Raw genomic sequence first — 22,700 nt, forward strand, 5'->3', positions numbered from 1 at the left:
TCTTTCCTGAGTGCCCCCCTCACCTATGGTCTTTCCTGAGTGTGCCCCCCTCACCTATGGTCTTTCCTGAGTGCCCCCCTCACCTATGGTCTTTCCTGAGTGTGCCCCCCTCACCTATGGTCTTTCCTGAGTGTGCCCCCCTCACCTATGGACTTTCCTGAGTGTGCCCCCCTCACCTATGGTCTTTCCTGAGTGTGCCCCCCTCACCTATGGTCTTTCCTGAGTGCCCCCTCACCTATGGTCTTTCCTGAGTGTGCCCCCCTCACCTATGGTCTTTCCTGAGTGTGCCCCCTCACCTATGGTCTTTCCTGAGTGTGCCCCCTCACCTATGGTCTTTCCTGAGTGTGCCCCCTCACCTATGGTCTTTCCTGAGTGTGCCCCTCACCTATGGTCTTTCCTGAGTGCCCCCTCACCTATGGTCTTTCCTGAGTGTGCCCCCCTCACCTATGGTCTTTCCTGAGTGTGCCCCTCACCTATGGTCTTTCCTGAGTGCCCCCCTCACCTATGGTCTTTCCTGAGTGTGCCCCCTCACCTATGGTCTTTCCTGAGTGCCCCCCTCACCTATGGTCTTTCCTGAGTGTGCCCCTCACCTATGGTCTTTCCTGAGTGTGCCCCTCACCTATGGTCTTTCCTGAGTGTGCCCCCCTCACCTATGGTCTTTCCTGAGTGCCCCCCTCACCTATGGTCTTTCCTGAGTGTGCCCCCTCACCTATGGTCTTTCCTGAGTGTGCCCCCTCACCTATGGTCTTTCCTGAGTGTGCCCCCTCACCTATGGTCTTTCCTGAGTGTGCCCCCCTCACCTATGGTCTTTCCTGAGTGTGTCCCCCTCACCTATGGTCTTTCCTGAGTGCCCCCTCACCTATGGTCTTTCCTGAGTGTGCCCCCCTCACCTATGGTCTTTCCTGAGTGTGCCCCCCTCACCTATGGTCTTTCCTGAGTGTGCCCCCTCACCTATGGTCTTTCCTGAGTGTGCCCCCCTCACCTATGGTCTTTCCTGAGTGTGCCCCCCTCACCTATGGTCTTTCCTGAGTGTGCCCCCTCACCTATGGTCTTTCCTGAGTGTGCCCCCCTCACCTATGGTCTTTCCTGAGTGCCCCCTCACCTATGGTCTTTCCTGAGTGTGCCCCCCTCACCTATGGTCTTTCCTGAGTGTGCCCCCTCACCTATGGTCTTTCCTGAGTGTGCCCCCCTCACCTATGGTCTTTCCTGAGTGCCCCCTCACCTATGGTCTTTCCTGAGTGTGCCCCCTCACCTATGGTCTTTCCTGAGTGCCCCCCTCACCTATGGTCTTTCCTGAGTGTGCCCCTCACCTATGGTCTTTCCTGAGTGCCCCCCTCACCTATGGTCTTTCCTGAGTGCCCCCCTCACCTATGGTCTTTCCTGAGTGTGCCCCTCACCTATGGTCTTTCCTGAGTGTGCCCCCCTCACCTATGGTCTTTCCTGAGTGCCCCCCTCACCTATGGTCTTTCCTGAGTGTGCCCCCTCACCTATGGTCTTTCCTGAGTGTGCCCCCTCACCTATGGTCTTTCTTGAGTGTGCCCCCTCACCTATGGTCTTTCCTGAGTGTGCCCCCCTCACCTATGGTCTTTCCTGAGTGTGTCCCCCTCACCTATGGTCTTTCCTGAGTGCCCCCTCACCTATGGTCTTTCCTGAGTGTGCCTCCCTCACCTATGGTCTTTCCTGAGTGTGCCCCCCTCACCTATGGTCTTTCCTGAGTGTGCCCCCTCACCTATGGTCTTTCCTGAGTGTGCCCCCCTCACCTATGGTCTTTCCTGAGTGCCCCCCTCACCTATGGTCTTTCCTGAGTGTGCCCCCCTCACCTATGGTCTTTCCTGAGTGTGCCCCCTCACCTATGGTCTTTCCTGAGTGTGCCCCCCTCACCTATGGTCTTTCCTGAGTGCCCCCCTCACCTATGGTCTTTCCTGAGTGCCCCCTCACCTATGGTCTTTCCTGAGTGTGCCCCCCTCACCTATGGTCTTTCTTGAGTGTGCCCCCTCACCTATGGTCTTTGCTGAGTGTGCCCCCTCACCTATGGTCTTTCCTGAGTGTGCCCCCTCACCTATGGTCTTTCCTGAGTGCCCCCCTCACCTATGGTCTTTCCTGAGTGTGCCCCCTCACCTATGGTCTTTCCTGAGTGTGCCCCCTCACCTATGGTCTTTCCTGAGTGCCCCCCTCACCTATGGTCTTTCCTGAGTGTGCCCCCTCACCTATGGTCTTTCCTGAGTGTGCCCCCTCACCTATGGTCTTTCCTGAGTGTGCCCCTCACCTATGGTCTTTCCTGAGTGCCCCCCTCACCTATGGTCTTTCTTGAGTGCCCCCTCACCTATGGTCTTTCCTGAGTGTGCCCCCCTCACCTATGGTCTTTCCTGAGTGTGCCCCCTCACCTATGGTCTTTCCTGAGTGTGCCCCCCTCACCTATGGTCTTTCCTGAGTGTGCCCCCTCACCTATGGTCTTTCCTGAGTGTGCCCCCCTCACCTATGGTCTTTCCTGAGTGCCCCCTCACCTATGGTCTTTCCTGAGTGTGCCCCCCTCACCTATAGGCTCTTTCCTCTGCCACTATTTGCCTTTCTCCTTGAGACAGGTTCTAACTAGCTCCAGCTGGCCTATAACTCTCAATGTAGACTAGGTTAGTCTTGAATTCACCTGCTGGGGAGGCAGCCTGTCTCTGCCTCCCCAGTACTGGAATCTAAGGCCTGAACCACCCATCAGACAGCTTGTTATATAGACATGGAATCTCTACCATCCTCCTGTCCACTGCTCCTTATGGCTGGGATTATAGGTGTGCACACCACACCTGTTCATGTGCTGGGGATGGGACCCAGGGCGTTCCAGACAAGCACTGATCCCACAGTCACATAACCCAACTCTAGACGTTTTTTTTTTTTTTTTTTTTTAACAGTTTCCACATAATATTCAGCCAACTCCTCTGTATAATTAGTGTGTTTCCAGGTTCTTGCAGTCCTGATAAAGTACAACATTAAGCCTACCAACCATAAACTCGTATATTTGGGACCTGGGCCTAAGTCATGTTCCTTAAACGATGGCTTGTCAGTTGATGCTGTCTAGTTCCCTAAAGTTTCCCATTGGCTTACACAAATATTTTATTCCTCTGGCCAATAAGGCCAACAAGTATGGGCTTTAATGCCCTCATTCCTTTTCTTCCTTTGTTTTTTTGTTTTTTTTTCAAAGATCAGGGTCTCCCTCTGTCATCTTCTTGCTCACAGCTTCAGCGTTATCCCTGTACCACCTCCTGTCAGCTGCTTTCCAGAGTGTACATTCCTGCTGCCTCCTTACTGGGTTTATTCAAGCACATGTGTGCCCAGGGGCATCAAATTATTACTGATTTAATAATAATAATTATTATTATTAATTGTTCCACCCCGGCAATTGGTAGCATGGCCAAAATCCTATGTTCAAGAGACTGGAGGAAGAGGACTGGGAGTTGCAGGCCAGCCTGGGATACACAGTAAGTAAGGGTTGTCCTATGCTAGACAGATTGTGTCTCAGGTAAACACAGCCCTCCTAAAAGGAAACAAATACAGAACAAATTCTGGGACCCGGGCATGAAAAGAAGCTCTGAGTTCTTGATACACTGGGTGTGGTGGCTCCTGCCTGTAATCGCATCAGAGTTAGAGGCAGAAGGATCTAAGTTCAAGACCATCCTTGGCTACACAGCCTTGAGTCAAGGCTCTGTGAAATGAGGCTCTGTCAAAAGTAAACACCACCATCTTCCCCCTTCCCCCAAATGTGCTTCCAGAACCTCCAGTTTTGCCTGCTAAGTAGTGTATTCTCCCATCTTGCATTAGGGAGTGAATCTCCACATTGCACTTGGCAGTTAAAAGGATGTAGGATGTGGTAAAGCTGAAGTAACATGGAAACAGCTGCAATACTGGCTTCTGCCTTACGATGGCTTGGGTGGTGGGTGGATGGGGCACCTGGAGAGATGGTGGCCTAGATCCCCAGGACCCTCATAAAAATTCAAGCATGGTGGTGATCGTGTGCCATTCCAACTGCTGGCTAATCTTCCCAGCTGAACTGACCTGCTCTTGGCTGAGAGATCCTGTTTCGAAAACTAAGAGAAGTGACAAGGCCTAATGTCAAGCTGTGACCTCTGTACGCACATACCACAGGCATACAAATGAGAAAAAAATGGAGGCTGGAGGAGTGGTTTAGAGTGCTGCTGTTGAAGAGGACTATAGTTTGGTTCTCAGCACCCATAATCAGATGACTGACAACTGCTCGTAACTCCCACTTCAAGGAATTCCATGTCCTCTTCTCATGTGCCTATATCACACCCAACATAAACACATAATTAAAATAAAGGGGCTAGAGTCGTGGCTTAGCAGTTTAGAGCACTTGTTGCTCTTGTAGAGGAGGTGGGTTCAGTTCTGAGCACCCATATAGCAGCTTGTAACTCACTGTACCTCCAGTTCTGGGAGGATCTGCTGCCCTCTTTTGGTTTTCTTGGTCCTGCATGACTCTGGTGAACAAAACATACCTGCAAGACCAAACACCATGCATGCAAAAGAAAAGTTTGGGGTTAGAGAGACAGCTCAGTGGTTAAGAACAGTTGTTGTTCCCAGCACCCACACATTTAAAATCTCATTTAAAATCATCCAGAATTTCAGTTCTAGGGAATTTGATGCTTCCTGACTTCTGTGGGTACCAGGCACATATCTGGTGCACATAAAAATAAAATAAATCTTTAAAACTTTGTAACTTATTTTATGTAAATTTAAAAAATTGTACATGGATTTTTTTTTTTTTTTTTTTTTTTTTTTTGCCTGCATGTCGGTATGTGCATTATATCTGTGTCTGTTCCTAGTGGAGGCCAGACGAGGGTGTCAGATTCCTGGAACTGGAATCACTGATGGTTGTGTGAGTTGTCATGCATGTGCTGAGAACCAAACTTCAGTCGGCTCCCAAGGCAGCAAGTACTGAGCCATTGGTCTAGTAGAAAAAAAAAATTAAAGTAAAAATAATCCTACAGTTGTAGCCATCGGCAAAACACTTGCTTGGCTTAATGGAACTGTAGACTTGACCCTCAGTAACATACAGAAATATGCACCAGAGGGTGAGAACGCCTTTATGAGGCAGAAGTGTCGACTCATCATCTTCCACTGGCACTGGGATTCTTCCAGAGTTGGGATCTGCGATGCTTTCTGTTTTGTTTTTTTTTTGTTTGTTTCTTTTGTTTTTCGAGACAGGGTTTCTCTGTATAGCCCTGGCTGTCCTGGAACTCACTCTGTAGACCAGGCTGGTCTTGAACTCAGAAACCCGCCTGCCTCTGCCTCCTGAGTGCTGGGATTAAAGGCATGCGACACCACTCCCGGCCGCGATGATACTTTCTAAAATACGGGTTTTCTCTACAGCCTCAGAATTCAGGTGTAACAGCCACTGAACCTTACCACGGTGTGCTTCCCTGAGCACTGTGGCCTTTTGCTTAAAAAAGAATATCACAAAGTGATAACAAATGCCAGGAAGTTGGAAGATTTATGACACAGTTGTCAATGAGGATTGGGAAGGTAGTAGCGTGTATCCTAGCAGGAGGGAGGCTGAGGCAGGAGGAACATCAAGAGTCTGTAGCCAGCATACAAAACCATAGACACTATAGTAAAAGATTGCGGCTCTCTTTCCTCTTATTGGTTGGAGTAGAGAAGTGATATTTATATCAGCCAATGAGAGATTTTTACGGAATTAACTAGTGTCAAGTGACAATCCAGTGTTGAAGAATGGATTCCTTACACCCTTGGCAGGTTGACGTTTCTGCGACCAACAAGCCAACCCGAATCGACTTAGTGAGCTGAGGCCTCAGTGTCTTTTCCAGAGACCCCGCCTTCCCGGTCTGACAACCCAGTTCGACTTCTATTGGCTTTCACTTAAGAGTGACAGTTTTATTGCCCAGTGAATTTGTGAGATTAGCCCTTCCTCGTGCCTTTTTTATTGGCTCGCGTTCTTGAGTAGCAGCGCTTTGAACCAATTGGATATAGCAGTAGGGTTGCGGACTCCGCCCCGGAGGCCGGGAGGGGAGGTCGCTCGGGTCGGGTGTCGCCTGAGAACCGGATGAGGCGGCGACTCTGAGGCCGAGCCGGGAGCGGGCGTCGCGGCGAAGGGGAGACCGGGCGGGCCGGCAGAGCAGAGCAGGAGGAAGCAACGGCCACAGACGCATCGGAACCGAGAGTCGTAGTCGGGGGATCCGCGCGGCGGAGGCGGACACCATGGGCAACCGTGGGATGGAAGAGCTCATCCCGCTGGTTAACAAGCTGCAGGACGCCTTCAGCTCCATCGGTCAGAGCTGCCACCTGGACCTGCCGCAGATCGCCGTGGTGGGCGGCCAGAGCGCCGGCAAGAGTTCGGTGCTCGAGAACTTCGTGGGCCGGTGAGCGAGCGCGCCGGCGGCGGTTCTGGGGCTCCGGCCGGGAGGGCGGGCGGCGGCCTAGGGCGCGGAGGGCGGGCGGGGAATGGCGGAACTGCGGCTCGCGGACGCCGCAGCACCGGTGGCAGTGGGTAAGGTCTGGGGCAAGAGTCTCCATGGCTTTCCGCAGGGACTGGAGATGCAGATCCAAGTCTGGGACTAGTCGATGATAGTGGGCGGTGTTTGGGGCAAGACGGTCAGTGCAGACCCCTCTTGGTGCTTCTAGTTCCGACTATCGCTGGGCAACTCTGACATCGTAGTCCGGGATAGATCCACTCCTCTTTCCTCCTGCTACCTGGAAATCTTAGTGTGTGTGCTAAGATGTTGAAGATAACACTTGCCACTCAGCCATCCATGGGGAATGACCCCTGGGGTCTGTCTGGCCAGTTATTTTCTGGAGCCTGCTCTCTTGCCTGGTTAGCTGGTTATCTGTTCTAGACAGGCTTCCTACCGGCACCATTTGGTTGTCCCATCTGTCCAAACTCACTCTGAAGTCCACCGTTGTCTGGCTAGCCATCTAAGGTGACCTCTCGTGTGCAAATGCCCATCTGTGCCCCTTATTTACGTGAGTTGGCCTCTGCCATCTGACTGGCTGAACTTCGGGAGCCTCCTGTTATCTGGTTCTCTTGGGCTGACTGGCTCTTGTCTTCCAAGTGAATCTATCCATTAGTCTGTTCTCCATTCCCACTCAGGCACCCCTGCCTGTCCGTCCTCTCTGAGTGACAGAAGTTGGAGAACTTGGGAAGAAACATTCTTTAGGATTCTTTCTTGGTCCAGGATCCCCTAACCTAGAGCTTCCCAGTTGGAATGCTCTCCAGATAGCTCTGGTAGCCTCAGCTTGTTCCATCTGTCCAGTGGGCAAATTCCACTTGCAGCTGTTTGTAGGATCCAGGAAGTGAGTGAAGGAGGGATGTTGATTTACTCCTGTCCCCTCCCCCTCTGCCTCTCACACAGCAGCACTTCTCCATTCCAGGAAGTGTTCCATGTATGATGCTGCAGTGTGTGCCTGCCCAGTGATAACATTTGCTTTGCTGTGGACATTATCATTGTGTGTGTGTGTGTGTGTCCGTCCAAGTGTGTGCCAGAGTGCATTTGTGGAAGTCAGAGGACATAATCTTTGTGAAGTCCTTCGAAATTTATGTGGGGATTAAACTCCGGGCCTCAGACTTATATAGCAAGTTCTCGTATCCATTGAGCCATGTTATTGTCCTTCCATCTTAAATTGTAGAGACATGGTCTCTCACTGACCGTGCAGTTCACCGATCTCACTCAGCTATTCTGGCTGGCCAGTGAGCTCCAGGGATCCACCTCTCTCTGTCTCACCCTATCATTGGGTCTCTCTCTCTCTCTCAGTTTCTCTCTCTCTCTCTCTCTCTCTCTCTCTCTCTCTCACACACACACACACACACACACACACATACACACCCCATGCAGCTAACTGATCTCACTCAGCTATTCTGGCTGGCCAGTGAGCTCCAGGGATCCATCTCTCTCTGTCTTACCCTATCATTGGGACACACACACACACACCCTCTGTTATTGTTGTTACCAGTCTTTTGTGGAGGCAAGAACATCTCTAAATTTGAGGCTAGCTCACTCTACATAGAGTTCTAGGGCAGCCAGGGCTACATAGTGAGACCCAGTCTCAAAAAAACCTCAAAAGTTGATTCAAGACTGCAGGGACTGGGTTCTTGGAAGTATACGTTTAGCTTGAATTAGCTGCACCTGTGACCTTAGGATTTTGGGAGTCTGAGGCAGGAGATTTCTTGAGTTTGAGGACATGGGCTCCATTGTTAGTCCTTGTCTCAAAAAAAAAAAAAAAAAGCCGGGCGGTGGTGGCGCACGCCTTTAATCCCAGCACTCGGGAGGCAGAGGCAGGCGGATTTCTGAGTTCGAGGCCAGCCTGGTCTACAAAGTGAGTTCCAGGACAGCCAGGGCTACACAGAGAAACCCTGTCTCGAAAAACCAAAAGAAAAAAAAAAGCCATGAGGGGGCTGTGGGGTGACACTCAGGCATAGAGTACTTGCCTAGCATGAATAAGACCCAGGGGGTCAGTTCCCAGCACCAAACTGATAACAAATATTGTTGATATTTGTGTTCTCTTTGATTGCTTCATACTCAAAAACACCTATGGCTTTTAGGTACTGAAATAAAAATTTTATGTATATGTATATACACATATCCCTGGTTGTTTGTTTGTTCGTTTATTTATTTATCTATTTGGTTTATGTTTTTTTTTGAGACAGTGTTTCTCTGAGTAACAGAGCCTGGCTGTCCTGGCGACACCTTTATAGATCATGCTGGCCTCCAACTGACAGACTTGCCTCTACCTCTCAAGTGATGAGATTAAAGGCAAGTCCACTAAGCCTAGCTATTGATCAGTGTCCAACTGAGAGACTTGCCTCTACCTCTCAAGTGATGAGATTAAAGGCAAGTCCACCCAGCCTAGCTATGATCAGTGTTTTAAAAAGCATCTCAGAATGTAGACAGGCTGGCCTTGAACATACAGGGATGCACCTAGTTCTGCCTCCTGAGCGCTGGGATCAAAGGCATACAGCACTGTTGGGGGGTGGGGATTGTTTTGTTTTTTTGTTTTTTTTAAATTTTTGTTTGTTTATTTTGAAACAGTCTCATACTGTAGTCCAGGCTGACCTGGAACTTACTATAGCATAGGTTGGCCCCCAGAATTGTAGCAGCAGTTGTCCGATTTCATTTTCTAGGTGCTGGGGTCACAAGCACAAACCACTATGTCTGGCATTAAGTTCATTTTACTCTAGAATGCATAATGTACCTGTGCTGCAGGACCTTGCTGAGAGGCCCACTCGATCCCATTCTTTATTTCCTGCTGTGGACTTTACTAAACAGAGTCAGAACTACGAGTCTGTCTGACCCTTGTGCTGTTTCTTTCCTCTGCTGTTCTTGAATGTCCATCCAGTGGGCATCTGGTTGTCAGCCAGGAGCAAAGGAGAGTGTGCCAAGGGCTTGGGCCAGCCCAGCACCTAGGGACAGCTCAGACTGCTTCCTGTCAGTGCTGCCTTAGATTTTTCTAAGAACATTAGTGTACACTAGGACATCTCAGTTGGCCCAGCCCCTTGCCGAGGCTTGCATGCAGATTGCTAGCCCTGGAGGCCAAGGGCTTGAAATGTAACAGGTTTCACATGAGGTCCAGATTTCTACAGAGCCTGAAACTACCCTGAAGGTTCTAGAGAGTAATAATGAGGTAGATGCCTGAGGCCCCAAGCATGGGTCTGCCATAACTGTGACTTTAGTCAAGGGGATTGACTGGGCATTCTAGGCCCCAGGTTCCTGAGTGTGTGTCTGTGCACAAGTGTCTGAATATGAGTGTGTGTGGGTCAGAGGGCAGCCTTAGGCATGGTTCCTCAGGAGCCGTCGTCTTTGTGGGTTTGAGTCACTTGTAGTCTAGGCTGACTGGCCAGCGAGCCCCAGGGATCTCTCTGCCTGGACTGTCACAGTGCTGCGATGACAGGCATGCATTGTGATGTCTGGCGTTTTACCGGAGTGCCAAGGATTGAATCTTGGCTGACTTTGAAATGGCTGTATAGCTGAGGCTAACCTAGAACTCTGGATCTCCTGCCTTTACCGTCTGAGTTCTGGCATTGCAGGAGTGCACCACCATGTTTGGGTTTATGTAGTACTGGGGATGGAACTGAGAACTTTGTGCATGGTAGGTGAGGCAGCCAGACCCCAGGTTTCTCTGCTCTAAGACAGAGCTGTATGTAGTCTGGGCAGAGTGGCAGTGGTATAATGTCTGCTCCCAGAAGTGAAAACGTAAGGCCCTGGGGTGAGCTGACTTCACGGGTGACTCATTGGGTCTTCTAACCAGGACTGCTTTTACCATTTTAGAAGCTTTAGCATTTGAAACCAGCATTTGAGCCAGCCAGCTTTGCGAGCTAGCTGTGGCTCTCAGGAGGGCTTGGTTTCTACCTAATCGTTGCTATTTAGTTGAGGGATTGGCAAAGAGGCTAGCTGGGCTTTTTTCCCCTACCCCACCCCCATTTGGACAGGAACCCAGGAAGTTGGGGTTCCAGCCTGGAAAGCAGAGGCTAGACTCCTTCCTGTGAATGTATTGCCTTTCTGAATCGAATCTCAGAAGGAAGTGGGGTTACCGTTTGTTCCTTGAGTGTTTGACTGCCTTACAGCGTCACCTGGTGCATGTCACTGAGGCCGAGTCCCACTTGTCTATGACTTTCACGCAGGCTGGCAAGATGGCTCAGTAGGGAAAGGGTTTGCCACCAAGCCTGATGACCTGGGTTGATTTCTGAACTCCAATGGTAGAAGCAGAGAAGCAATTTCTGTGTGGTGTATGCACACAGAGACACAAGCCCAAAGAGGATACATAAATGAAATGTTTGGGAAAAAAATTTTTTTTTAAAGAAAAACAAAAAGGGAGCCCAGGGCTGCAGCTCAGTTGGCGAGTGCTTAGCATGAGTGGGGGTTCCACGCCCAGCAGCACAGAAACCGGGCGTGCATGGAAAATAGAGGCAGAAGATCAGGAGTTCAAGTTGTGCTCCGCAGTAGAGCTGGTTCTGCTAGCCTGGGCTACAAGGTGTGCTCTGCAGCAGAGCTGGTTCTGCTAGCCTGGGCTACATGAGATCCTGCTTCCCTGAAAAAATGAAAAAATACGTTGCCACTCTGCCTCAGGCCTAGAACCCAGGACTCAGCTGACCTGGGTGGGCTCTGTTGGGAATTAAATAAATAGGTGTGTGAGAGTGTGTGAGAGTGTGTGTGTGAGAGAGTGTGTGTGTGAGAGTGTGTGTGTGTGTGTGTGTGTGTGAGAGTGTGTGTGTGGTGTGTGTGTGTGTGTGAGTGTGAGAGAGTGTGTGTGTGAGAGTGTGTGTGTGTGTGTGTGTGAGAGAGAGAGTGTGTGAGTGAGTGTGTGTGTGTGTGTGTGTGAGAGAGAGAGTGTGTGAGTGAGTGTGTGTGTGAGAGTGTGTGTGTGAGTGTGTGTGTGTGAGAGAGAGTGTGTGAGAGTGTGTGTGAGTGAGTGAGTGTGTGTGTGAGAGTGTGTGTGTGAGTGTGTGTGTGTGTGAGAGAGAGTGTGTGAGAGTGTGTGTGAGTGAGTGAGTGTGTGTGTGAGAGTGTGTGTGTGTAAGGGGGGGGAACGTGTAATAGCAATAACTCTTCCATAGGCCAAGTGAGTGTTCACTGGACAGTGTTTTCCAGTGCTTAGCACAACTTTGCCTTATGCCTAGGGTTATGGCCTTGAGCCAAATAACCTTCCAGCAGAGACTAGATGAAGATACTGGTGCGGTCCAATAGCCCTGGGAAACGGAGAGGGGAAGAGGCAGGGAGAAGTTGGGAAAGGTACCCTGAAGATTGGAGAAGCATCCCAGGATGTGGAAATAGCCAGTGCAGGTTCTGAGCTGACAGCGCACCTGAGAGTGTCAGGAAGGTGAACTGTGGGGTGAGGTTTAAAAGGGATGGCTGTGGGGCTTGGCACAGGCCACTTCTCTCCTGGGGAGGCACATTCCCTGCCTCTAGCTGGACACTTGGCTGGGCTGTTCCACATGGTCAGTTTTCTCTCTACACATTTCGCCTGTTCAGACCTTCTCCCATTTTCCTTGGATCAGGAGGCACGGGTGGCATTGTGCACAGGTAGATTTGGACATGTGTTCATATGCGTGTGGGTATCAGAGGTTGTGTGTGGTAGGCACAGTGCATGTGGTGGTCAGAGGACAGCTTGTAGGAGTTGTTCCTCTCCTTTGTGGGTCCCATAGAACCAACTCAGGTCATCAGGCTTGGCAGCAGGTGTCTTTATCCAGTGAGCATCTTACCAGGATGGTGGTGGTGGTGCTTGTTGTTTTGTGCTTTGAAACAGGGTTTCTCTATGTAACCCTGGCTGTTCTGGAACTCTGTAGATCAGGGTGGCCTTGAACTCATAGAGACCAGTCTGCCTCTGCCTCTGCCTCTGCCTCCTGAGTGCTAGGATTAAAGGTTTAATCTGCCATCAACTACCTGGCTTTTCTTCTGTTTTTATTTTTTTTTTATTTTTTATTTTTTTTTGGTGGTTTTTCGAGACAGGGTTTCTCTGTGTAGCTCTGGCTGTCCTGGAACTCACTTTGTAGACCAGGCTGGCCTCGAACTCAGAAATCCGCCTGCCTCTGCCTCCCGAGTGCTGGGATTAAAGGCGTGCGCCACCACGCCCGGCTTCTTCTGTTTTTAATACACAGTGTTTTTGATATGTACCCCAGGCTGGTCCCAAGCTTGTGATCCCCCCTCCCCCACTTCCCCAGTGCTGCAATGGCAGGCCGGTTCTACCACCCTGGACTCAATTGGGCATTTCCAGAGCTGGGTAAGAGCTGGTCACCGAAGGGAAGCCCGTTGCTCTTACTCTTGCAGTTGCTTGGAGCTGCAGCTGGTCTAGGCTGTGTCAGGTTTGAATACAAATGCTGAAATGACAGGCTCATTGGTTGCTGGGAGAAACTTGGGCATCTGCTGAACCCTAATTTACAGGGGAGGGGCTGAGTGCTAGCTGTAATTAGGCCCTTATTAAAGTGTCAATGTTTTTGGAAAAAATACAGTCAGTAATGAGCTGCTCACATGGCCTCTCTGCAAGCTGAGCGAATGGAGGACGTTGTCATGCCTCCTGAGCCAGATGCTACACTAAGGAAGTCTCCTGCTTCCACATGTGGTAGAGGTTTCTGGGAGGCCAGCCTCAACTTTAGCCAGAGGCTAGGAGGGCACTTTGCTTCTGTGTAGTTTCTCTTTAAGGCCTACTTCCTCTCTCTCTCTCTCTCTCTCTCTCTCTCTCTCTCTCTCTCTCTCTCTCTCTCTCTCTGTGTGTGTGCGCGCGCGCGCATGCTTCCATGAGTTTATGTGCACCACACATGTGCAGTGCTCTTGAGGGCTGGAACTGGAGTTGCAGATAGTTGTGAGCTGCCGTGTGGTCCTCTGCAAGAGCAGTAAGTGCTCATGACTGCTGAGTGTCTTCCTCACACCTCCTGTTTCTTTTGAGATGGGGTCTCATGTAGCCCAGGCTAGCCTAGAATTTCCTAAGTAGCTGAGGGTGACCTTAAACTCCCAGTCTTTCCTGTGTCTGTGTGCTGGAATTCCAGATGTATACCATCATTCTGGTTTATTCCTTGCTGGGATGGAACCCAGGGCTTGTTGCCTGCTAGGCAACTGAACCAGTCTACCAGCTGCGTCCCACCCAAGTTTTTGGGAGATAGTTGCTGCTTTTATACTTTTCTCAGTTACAGTTACAGGTTGGGAAAAAGACTGGAGAGGGAGGTGACATTTGTCATGAAAGCCAGATTTCTTTAAGGTTGTCAGGTATGCGTCTTCACTGTCAAGCCTTAAGTTGGGCCTAATGGACCAGGTGCTGGAGACTTGACAGAGACCCAGAACTAACTAGACAGAAAAATGGGTGGGCAGGTAACTAAACAAAGAACATTCTGGAAGAATGAGAAATCTGGTGATAAATAGCATGAAGTCAGAAGTAAGAGACTGGTTTTAGTATCCACTGTCACGTGGCTGCCCCTCAGTTTAACTGGAGACTGGTGGGACAGAACAGTATCCACACAGAAGGAACAACAGGTAGAGTGCCCTACACATACCTGGTTAGCTGATGGCCCGATGCAGATTTGGCATAGCCTGGGATACATGGGGCTCAGGACAGCACCTGTCAGTTTTTAATTACAAGAGCAGAGTGGGCACAATAGCAGACCCTGTCCGTCCAGCTTCCTGGCCCCTCTGGAGTCCCTCTCTCAGCTGAGGATGCCTGCTGTTCTTAGGCCACCCCTTGTCTTCCCCACAGACCCCTCTGATCACTCTGCTTAGCTTGTTTGACAACTGCTTTCCCTAGCTGAGTGTGGGAGCTCACGCCTGTAAGCACAGCATTGGAGAGGCTGAGGCTGAAGCATTAACCAAAGTTCAAGGTCAGTTTGGGGCACAGAGTCAGACCTTACCTCAGGAAACAAGCAAGCAAACAAACAAACACCAGAACAAAAACAGGAAGAAAAGCTGGCTGTAATCCCAGCACCTGAGAGGTGCAGAAGGAGAGAGAAGTTTAAGGCGTGCCTCTTCTACCCAGACAAGTGGAGGCTAGCCTGAGCTACAGAAGACCTGTCTCAAAAATCCCAAACAAACTGAAGGGAAAAATGCTATAACAACAAAGTCCACAAAAACAATCTTCCTTTTTCCTTTTCTGTTTTTTTCAGATGTGTGTGGTATGCATGTATGTATATGTGTGTTTTCATGTGAGCATGAGTGCCCAAGGAGGCCTGGTATCTCCCACTGCATCCATTGAGTCAGGGCCTCTCAATCAAACTCTGAGCTCACTGATCCAGCTAGTCTGGCTAGCTCATCGATCCATTGTCTCGTCTTTCTAGGTTGGAATCAGAAGCGGGATACAAAATCCGCCTAGCATATATGTGGGTTCCAGGGATCCAGACTATGGATTTCTTGTGTAGCACTTAACCGCCGAGCGCACAGCTGGTTTGTGGTTTGTTTGTTTGTTGGTGGTGGTTTTGTTTTTTTGGATTCTTTAGACAGGGTTTCTCTGTGTAGCCCTGACTGTCCTGGAACTCACTTTGTAGACCAGCCTAGCCTTGAACTCAGAAATCAGCCTGCCTCTTCCTCCCAAGTGTGCCACTACCGCCAGGCTTGGTTTTTTGTTGTTGTTGTTGTTGTTTTGTTTTTTTTTTTTTTGGTTTTTTTTTTTTTTTTTTTTTTTTTTTGGTTTTTCGAGACAGGGTTTCTCTGTGTAGCCCTGGCTGTCCTGGCACTCACTTTGTAGACCAGGCTGGCCTCGAACTCAGAAATCCGCCTGCCTCTGCCTCCCGAGTGCTGGGACTAAAGGCGTGCGCCACCACGCCCGGCTTGTTTTGTTTTTTTAATGTATTTTTAACGTACACTGGTGATTTGACTGCATGCAGGTCTGTGTGAGGGTGTTGGATTCCCTGGAACAGGAGTTTTTGGAAAGTTGTCAGCTGCCATCTGGGTACTAGGAATTGAACCTGGGTCCTCTGGAAGAGTAGGAGCCAGTGCTCTTAACCTCTGAGCCATTTCACCAGCCCTCTACAACTGGCTTTCTGGCCTGGGCACTTCTAGAAATCTTTTCACGTCAGTTTCCAGTTGTAGCTTGGAGCATCCTGACTGCTGTGTGAGGCGGGCAGGAGCAGCAGTGGGGGCTGAGGTAGTCGTGCTGTTGAGAGCAGCAGCTCTCTCAGTGGGCTGTTAGCTACAGCCTTGATGATGTGCCTTACCCACCAGGAGGCCTGTGTGCTTGCTCTCACTAGCAAAAATCCCTTCGAGTGGGTATTATGAAACCAACCTCTTGGCTTCTCTCCTGGGCCTTACCCAGAGGCTTGTCCCTGTAGATTCCCCTAACTGAGATTTCCCAGTCTTCCTCCTGAGCCTGGAATGAAGTCTTTGGCAAACTTCCCAGGTGCCAAGGTCCGGAGTTCTGTGTGTGGAGGCTTTGGGTGGGCTTCACTTAAGGCTCTCCAGGTGCCTGTGTGTAGGAGGCTGGAGCAGCAGGCATGGAGAACATCTTGGAGGAGGCAGCTGTCTTCTTGCTGAGGTGAAGCAGTGGAATGACTTGCTGACCTGTGCTTTGTGCCTATGTGGCTGTGAAGTGCGCTGTGGCTTATGTGTGGACCTTTTGGTGACAGACATCATAGTTCTTTTGCCCTCATTGTTCCAGGACTCTAAATGCACTTCATGGAAGGACCCTTGTAGAGTGTAGTGTGAATGGGGAAGGCTACGTGCCCTCCCCCTGGCGGTGGCAGCCACTTCACAGTTGGAGTTGGATACATGCCTTCGGACTCTCTTAGAGGCCTCCCTCCTGTCCCTATGTCCCATGTGCCACCTATCTGCTCAGAGCCACTCAGTTTCCACTTGTAGAACAAAACCAGCGACTCCCAAGAACCTGCCAACCCTGGCACCACACTGCTTGCGCCTCCTCCTCTTCCTCCCCGTGGGTTCTCAGCCACCTCGCTCTCACCATATCCCCTCTCTCAAGACTGTGCCTTATGTAATTTATGGCACTGTGGTCTTGAGTTCTACATGTAACTGGGAGTGACCTTGAACTCTGCATCTTCATATGTCCATCTGAGTGCTGGGATTACAAGTACTCAATACTTGCTTTGTGTGCAGCTAGGCATGGAACTCGGGCTTGATGCACGCTAGGCAAACCCTCGACTGGCTTATGGCCAGCCTGTTTCCAGTCCTGTTAGTATCATTGCTGTCATTGTATTCGTGCGTGTGTCTATGTGTGCGCCTGTGTGGAGGGGAGTGATGGAGGCCAGGGACTATTTTCACTTAAAAACTTTTTTTTTAAATGTGTATGAGTATTTCTTTTTTTTTTTGGTTTTTCGAGACAGGGTTTCTCTGTGTAGCCCTGGCTGTCCTGGCACTCACTCTGTAGACCAGGCTGGCCTCGAACTCAGAAATCCGCCTGCCTCTGCCTCCCGAGTGCTGGGATTAAAGGCGTGCGCCACCACGCCCGGCTTGAGTATTTCTTTCTGTTTCATGTGCATGTCACCCAAGTAAGAGGACATTGGATCCCCTGGAGATGGAGTTACACATGGTTGTGATCCATCTTGTGGTTACTGGGAATTGAACCCTGTTTCTCTGCAAGAGCAGCCTGTGCTCTTAGCTACTGAGCCATCTCTCCAGACCCTTAATTATAATTTTTTGAGCCAGCGTCTCACTCAGAGCCTGGTCTCATTGTCTGTCCATCCCCTCCTCTGGAGTTAGGCTCACCGGCACATATGCCGTGCTCAGGCTTTTCTGTTTAGGAAGTGAACTCATGTTTGGTCAGCAAGTGCTTTATCCATGGTGATGATCTCCCTAGCCTATGATCTGTTTGTTTATTTTATTTTTGATACAGAGTTTTGCTATACAGCTCAAGCTGGATTCAAACCTGAAAAGCCCTGGCCTTAGCCTTCCTAATGCTGGGGTTATTATAGGCAGTGTCACTGTACCTGGGTCCTCTGCTGCCTTTCTCTGGAAAAGCTGAGGTGAAGTCTGACTGTGATCTACAGGTGTGTAAGTGAGGCCAGCAAGGCTACCTGGGAATATCCCTACTCCCTGGTGAAGAAGGAGGCACCCGAGAGCCTGCTCCTAACGCGTGTTCCCAGACTCTGATGGCTTGGAGAGCAGGCAGGCATTGTCCTACTGTGATGCTGCTTGCCGAGGGATACACCCCAGCACACACAGGCCATTCCCATCGAAAGCCCCAGAGGTGGCCTCAGTACACAACTCTGTCCTGGCTCAGGGCTTCTGTCTTTTGTACTGGTAGATGAGGCTTCTCTAGAGCTGTCGTTCTCAATCTTCTTTAGATGACCCAACCATAAAATGACTTTTGTTGTTACTTCAAAACTGTAATTTTTTGTTACTGTTAAGAATTGTACTATAAATATCTGATATGCAGGCTATCTGGTATGTGACCCCCGTGAAAGGGTTGTTTGACCTCCAAAGTGTTGTGACTCACAGATTGAGAACTAGAGGATGGTAGCTTTCTGGTCTGGAATGCCTGCCCCAGCAACCCTAGCTGCAGGGAACCAGCCAGTGGTGAGAATGACCTTGAATTCCTGAGCCTCTGCATCCACTATTAGTGCTGGCACTCCGAGTGTGCCACTGCACTGAGAGGGACGTCATGGTTGCTAGAATCCTCATGGCTGCCCAGTGAAGGCAGGTAGAAATCAAGACCAGGAGCCTGTGGCCGGTATCTGGAGCCCTGCTCAGCTCAGTCTTCCTGTGCTTTAGGTCCCCTTGGCCATCATTTTGCAATGTTGACTTCCCACTCAGCCAAGCGGAAGGAAGCCTGGCTTCTGTAGCCTTTGCCTAGGTGGCACTGCCAGGGGACACTGTCTTGCACAGGCTGTCAAGTTGGGTATAAGTTGTTTTCTACATGGGGTTTGCCCTGGCATGTGGTGAAAACTGAGTCTTAAACTTTTCTTTTCTTTGAAGTTTTCTTGAGGTCTCATGTCACATTGCTAACCTCAAACTAAGTTAAATGCACAGCCAAGGCGGGGCTTGTGCTTCTGTACTTCCTGCTGTCACCTCCCTGTGCTGAAGTTACAGCACCAGGCCTAGATGCTGTTTTTTTCCCTCCGACAACCTGCTTCAGCTTCAAGTACTGGGATTGCAGGCCTTTCCACCACAGTCATGCCTGAATTTTTAAAAAGTTGGTAGTTTTATGTAATCTAGGCTGGCCTCAAACTTCTGTCACTTCTGGGCTCCTGATCTTCCTGCTCTGCTGCCTGAGTGCTGGGATTGTCAGCAGGTGCCATCACATCAGGCTTTAAGGTTTCTCGTTGCACTGGGGATCGCTCCCAGGGCTCTACCACTGAGTTACCTCTTCAGCTTTAAGACCACATTAGAGTTATTAATGTAATTATTTTGGGTATTAGAGATGGTGTTCTCCTGTGTAGTCCTGGCTGTCTATAGACCAGACTGGCTCCAGACTCAGAGATCTGCCTGCCTCTGTCTCCCGAGTGCTGGGAGTAAGGTAAAGGTGTTCACTGGCTACAGCAGAGTTATAAAGAGAGAGGCTGGGCTCAATGGGAGAAAGGTGCTTGGTGCCAAGCCTAATGACCTGAGCTGCATCCCTGAGACCTGTATAGTGGAAGAGAGCAGACTCCTGAAAGTTGTCCTCTGATCAGGACCATAGCAATTCCACCTCCAAGCAGAGAAACATCAATAAGATGCAATTTAAAAATATTTAGGGCAGGTTGCCCATGTCTGCCTTCCTTGGCCTCTCCCTACTGCAGGCTCTGTTAAGACTGTCACTGTTGATGGAAGGCCCCTGTCACATGGCTGCCGTTGCCCTCCTAACACAGGATCGCATGTCCCCTGCTTCCCACCTCTGCTCTAGGCTCTCAGGCTGTCTGTCCTAGGTTCTCATGACCTTGGGCTTTGATAGAACATGAACAACAGTAACTTCTCCCAGCTTATCTGGCTTGTTCTCCCAGCTGACTGTGAGTTCTTTCATTTTGGGTAAGAAACTACTTTAGGTCCACTTTGTGCATCTTGTAGGACTCCATAATGTGGGCCAGCAGGACATTCCCAGGGAGAGGGCTATGGTCTCCTGGTGGACATGGCATCTGCCACGTTTCCTTACTTGAAAGTTATTGGGTTTGGTTTTGCATATCTTATCCTTTGTAAGTATCCAGGCCCTAAAGGTTTTATGTATGAGGACGCAAGTGTATGTGTGAGTTTGCGTGCATGTGTGGGTGCTTGTGTGGAGGCCAAAGATTGGTGTCCAGTGTCTCCCTTAAGTACTGTGGAAGAATCTCGCACTTACACAGAGCTTGTCTAAATCTGCTAATTTGGCGAGCCAGCATGGTCTGGGGATCGCCAGTCTCTGCCCACAAACACTGGCATTACAGGCAGATACCACAAGAGCTTGGCGCTATGTTAGTCCTCAAGTTTGCATGTAAGTGCTTTGCCTGCTAAGCCGCTGAGCCGACTTCCCAACCTTCATTTTGATTTTTCTAGGTCTGGGGATGCAACTCATGGCCTCATGTATACTAGGAAAGGCCTCTACCCCTGAACCAGACCCCTATTGTCTCTCCACGGGATTCTAGTCAGGGGTTCTACCACTGAGCCACGCCCTCAGGGCCTCACTGAGGGATTCTAGGCAGGAGTTCCACCTTTAAATAATACCCCTAGTTTCTCACTGATGGATTTCAGGCAAGTGCCCTCCTGCTGAGTCGGCTTTCCAGCCCCTAATTAGGGGGTAGAGGGAAATGGCAGTAGGCAGAGCCACACCTCCAACCCCTCACTGGGGCATTTTAGATAAGCCCTCTGCTGTTGAAGCCCTTCCTAGCTGTCTCTTGCATTTTGTATAGATTACAAAGTGTAAGTTGAAATGTTGAAGAGTTGTTTTATATTTTTCTTTTGCAAAGCATTGTACAATCTTGTATTTCATTGGATGGCCTTTGTCAGATGGGCACAGTCTCTCTTGGATGCTGCTGGAGCACTGCCTAGCAGTTCCCACATCTGCACAAGCCACATCTGTTTATGAGTGCAGCTCTCTGCTTAGTGTTGAAATCAGGCGCCTTGAGGACGCTTTGTTCTTTTTCTCAATTGTTTTGAATGTTCTAAGTCCTTTAAACATTAATTTTGTTTCTATTTGTTTGACTTTTTGAGAATTCTTTTTTTGTTTGTTTGTTTGGTTGTTTTGGTTTGGTTTTAGTTTTGGGGGGGTTTGTTTGTTTGGTTGTTTTTTTTTTTGTTTTTTTTTTTTTGAGACAGGGTTTCTCTGTGTAGCCCTGGCTGTCCTGGAGCTCACTCTGTAGACCAGGCTGGCCTCGAACTCAGAAATCTGCCTGCTTCTGCCTGGGATTAAAGGCGTGCGCCACCACGCCCGGCGAGAATTCTTACTTTGCTTCTCACACTGACCTGCAGCTTGAGCCCCTTCTGCCTCGGCTTGTGCGTGCTGGTATTAGAGGTGCAGCACCATGCCCAGCTCTGAATGCCCATTTAACAGTTAGCTTGTGGATCGCTTTGTCTGTCTGTCTGACCAGCTATCCATCTATCACCTCTCTTTGACAGAGTCTCACTAAGCAATTCTGGCTATCTTGGAACTCACCATGTACACAAGGCTGGCTTTAAACATCAGTCTCCAAGTACTGGGCTTAAAGATGTGGGTCCCCAACCCCAGCTATGTTGTGGATTTCTACTAAACAAAATAAAAAGCTAAGACACTATAGCTCAGTGATGGAGACCTAGTCAACTGTAGACCAGGTTTCTATCTATAGCACCAAAAAAGGAAATAAAAAAGGCTGTTTATAAAGACCCGTCGAAGCCTATCCTGTCCTAGGCTGGCTTCAGAATCATTATGTATCTGAGGGACCTTGGACTCCCGATGCTCCTGACTTTACCTCCCAGGTGTTAGCATGACAAGTATGCAACCAGCACTTAAGTCTGTGTGATGCTGAGGACAGAGCTCAGGACTGTGTGTGCCAGGCAAGCACTTGACCAAGTGAGCCTTAGGCCCAGGGAGGGTAGGGTTTTACTGTTTTCATTTTTATGCTTCGTGTGCACTGTTTGTAGATGTAGGTGTCAGAGGATATGGTTCTAGGTGTGGGTAAGGTGTAGGTTCTGGCCGTCACCTTGTTGGAGATGTTCAGTGCTGTGAATGACAGACATATCAGGTGGCCTCAGTGGAGAATTCTGTCTGTGCATACCAAACTCCTGTTAGTTTTGATTGCTGTGCTATTTTATCAGCTGTCCAGGCCCCTGCATTGCCTGCTGCCTCACTCTTGTTCATTTGACTCCCCCTCCCTGTTCCCTATAGTAGGAGCCTGTTCAAAACCCAGGGGCACGTGGTGGTGCAGGTCGGTGCTCCAGCCCTGATGCTGGAAATGTTGGAAATGTGTTAAGTATATTGCTTAGAAAATAGCCACTAGAAAACATCAATAATTGTGTACCACAGTTGCAATTGTATATTTTTTCTTCTTCTTTTTTTTTTTTTTTTTTTTTTTTGAGACAGGGTTTTTTTGTGTAGCCCTGGCTGTCCTGGAACTCACTCTGTAGACCAGGCTGGCCTCGAACTCAGAAATCTGCCTGCCTCTGCCTCCCGAGTGCTGGGATTAAAGGCATGCGCCACCACACCCAGAGTATATTTTTTCCAAGATGGGGTTTCTCTGTGTAGCTCTGGCTGTCCTGGAACTTGTTCTGCAGACCAGGCTAGCCTCTAACTCAGAGGCTACCTGCCTTTGCCTCTGCTCCCAAGTGCTAGGATTAAAGGTGTGGTCAAGTCCCTTTAATAGTGTCAAGTCCCAATTTATTTTTGTTGTTTTGTATTGTTGTGAGACAAGATCTCTATTAGCTCTGGTTGTTCTAGAGCTTGCTATGTAGACGGGGCTGGTCTCAGACTCATTACAGAGGTCCACATGCCTCAGCCTTCCAACATGTGAGACTAAAAGGTGTGTGGCATCACATCCAGCCTTAACAATGTGAAATACGCATGAGGGGGAGTGTGTGTGTGAGAGAGAGAGTGTGTGTGTGTGTAAAAGAGTGTGTGAAAGAGTGTGTGTGTGTGTGTGAGTGAATGGGTGTGTATGAGAGAGTGTGAGTGTGTATGTGAGTGAGTGTGTGTGTATGTTTGTGTGAGTGTGTATATCAGTGTGTGTGTTGGTGATGAGAGGACAACTTCCAAGACTTGCGTCTCTCCTTCCTCTCTCTGTCTTCAAGATTTGACAGACAGCACCTTACTGCTGAGCTATCACAGCCCCCTTCTTTTTTCTATTCCAGTCCCACCAAGCCTTGATAATCATCTCCTTGGTCAGCCTGAACCTGTCTGCACTT

General features: G+C 49.5%; 1 protein-coding gene across 9 annotated transcripts in view; it reads left to right on the forward strand.

Moving 5' to 3' along the window:
* The first annotated feature begins 6,045 nt into the window (after positions 1–6,045).
* The window catches only part of Dnm2 (dynamin 2), an 82,483-nt gene continuing 65,828 nt past the window's right edge, over positions 6,046–22,700 (forward strand). For 5 of the 9 annotated variants that reach the window (XM_021171782.3, XM_021171783.3, XM_021171774.3 and 2 more), the window contains exon 1: positions 6,047–6,380. In XM_021171782.3, coding sequence (XP_021027441.1) covers positions 6,220–6,380 — 161 coding nt within the window. In that variant the 5' untranslated portion in view covers positions 6,047–6,219. Of the gene's footprint in view, positions 6,381–22,700 lie in introns of all 9 variants that reach the window. The other 4 variants (XM_029481333.2, XM_021171775.3, XM_021171776.3 and 1 more) reach the window with 1 other exon arrangement.

The sequence above is a fragment of the Mus caroli genome, unplaced genomic scaffold (assembly GCF_978045245.1).
Source record: "Mus caroli unplaced genomic scaffold, Mus_caroli_1 scaffold_11, whole genome shotgun sequence".
Classification (NCBI taxonomy): domain Eukaryota; kingdom Metazoa; phylum Chordata; class Mammalia; order Rodentia; family Muridae; genus Mus; species Mus caroli.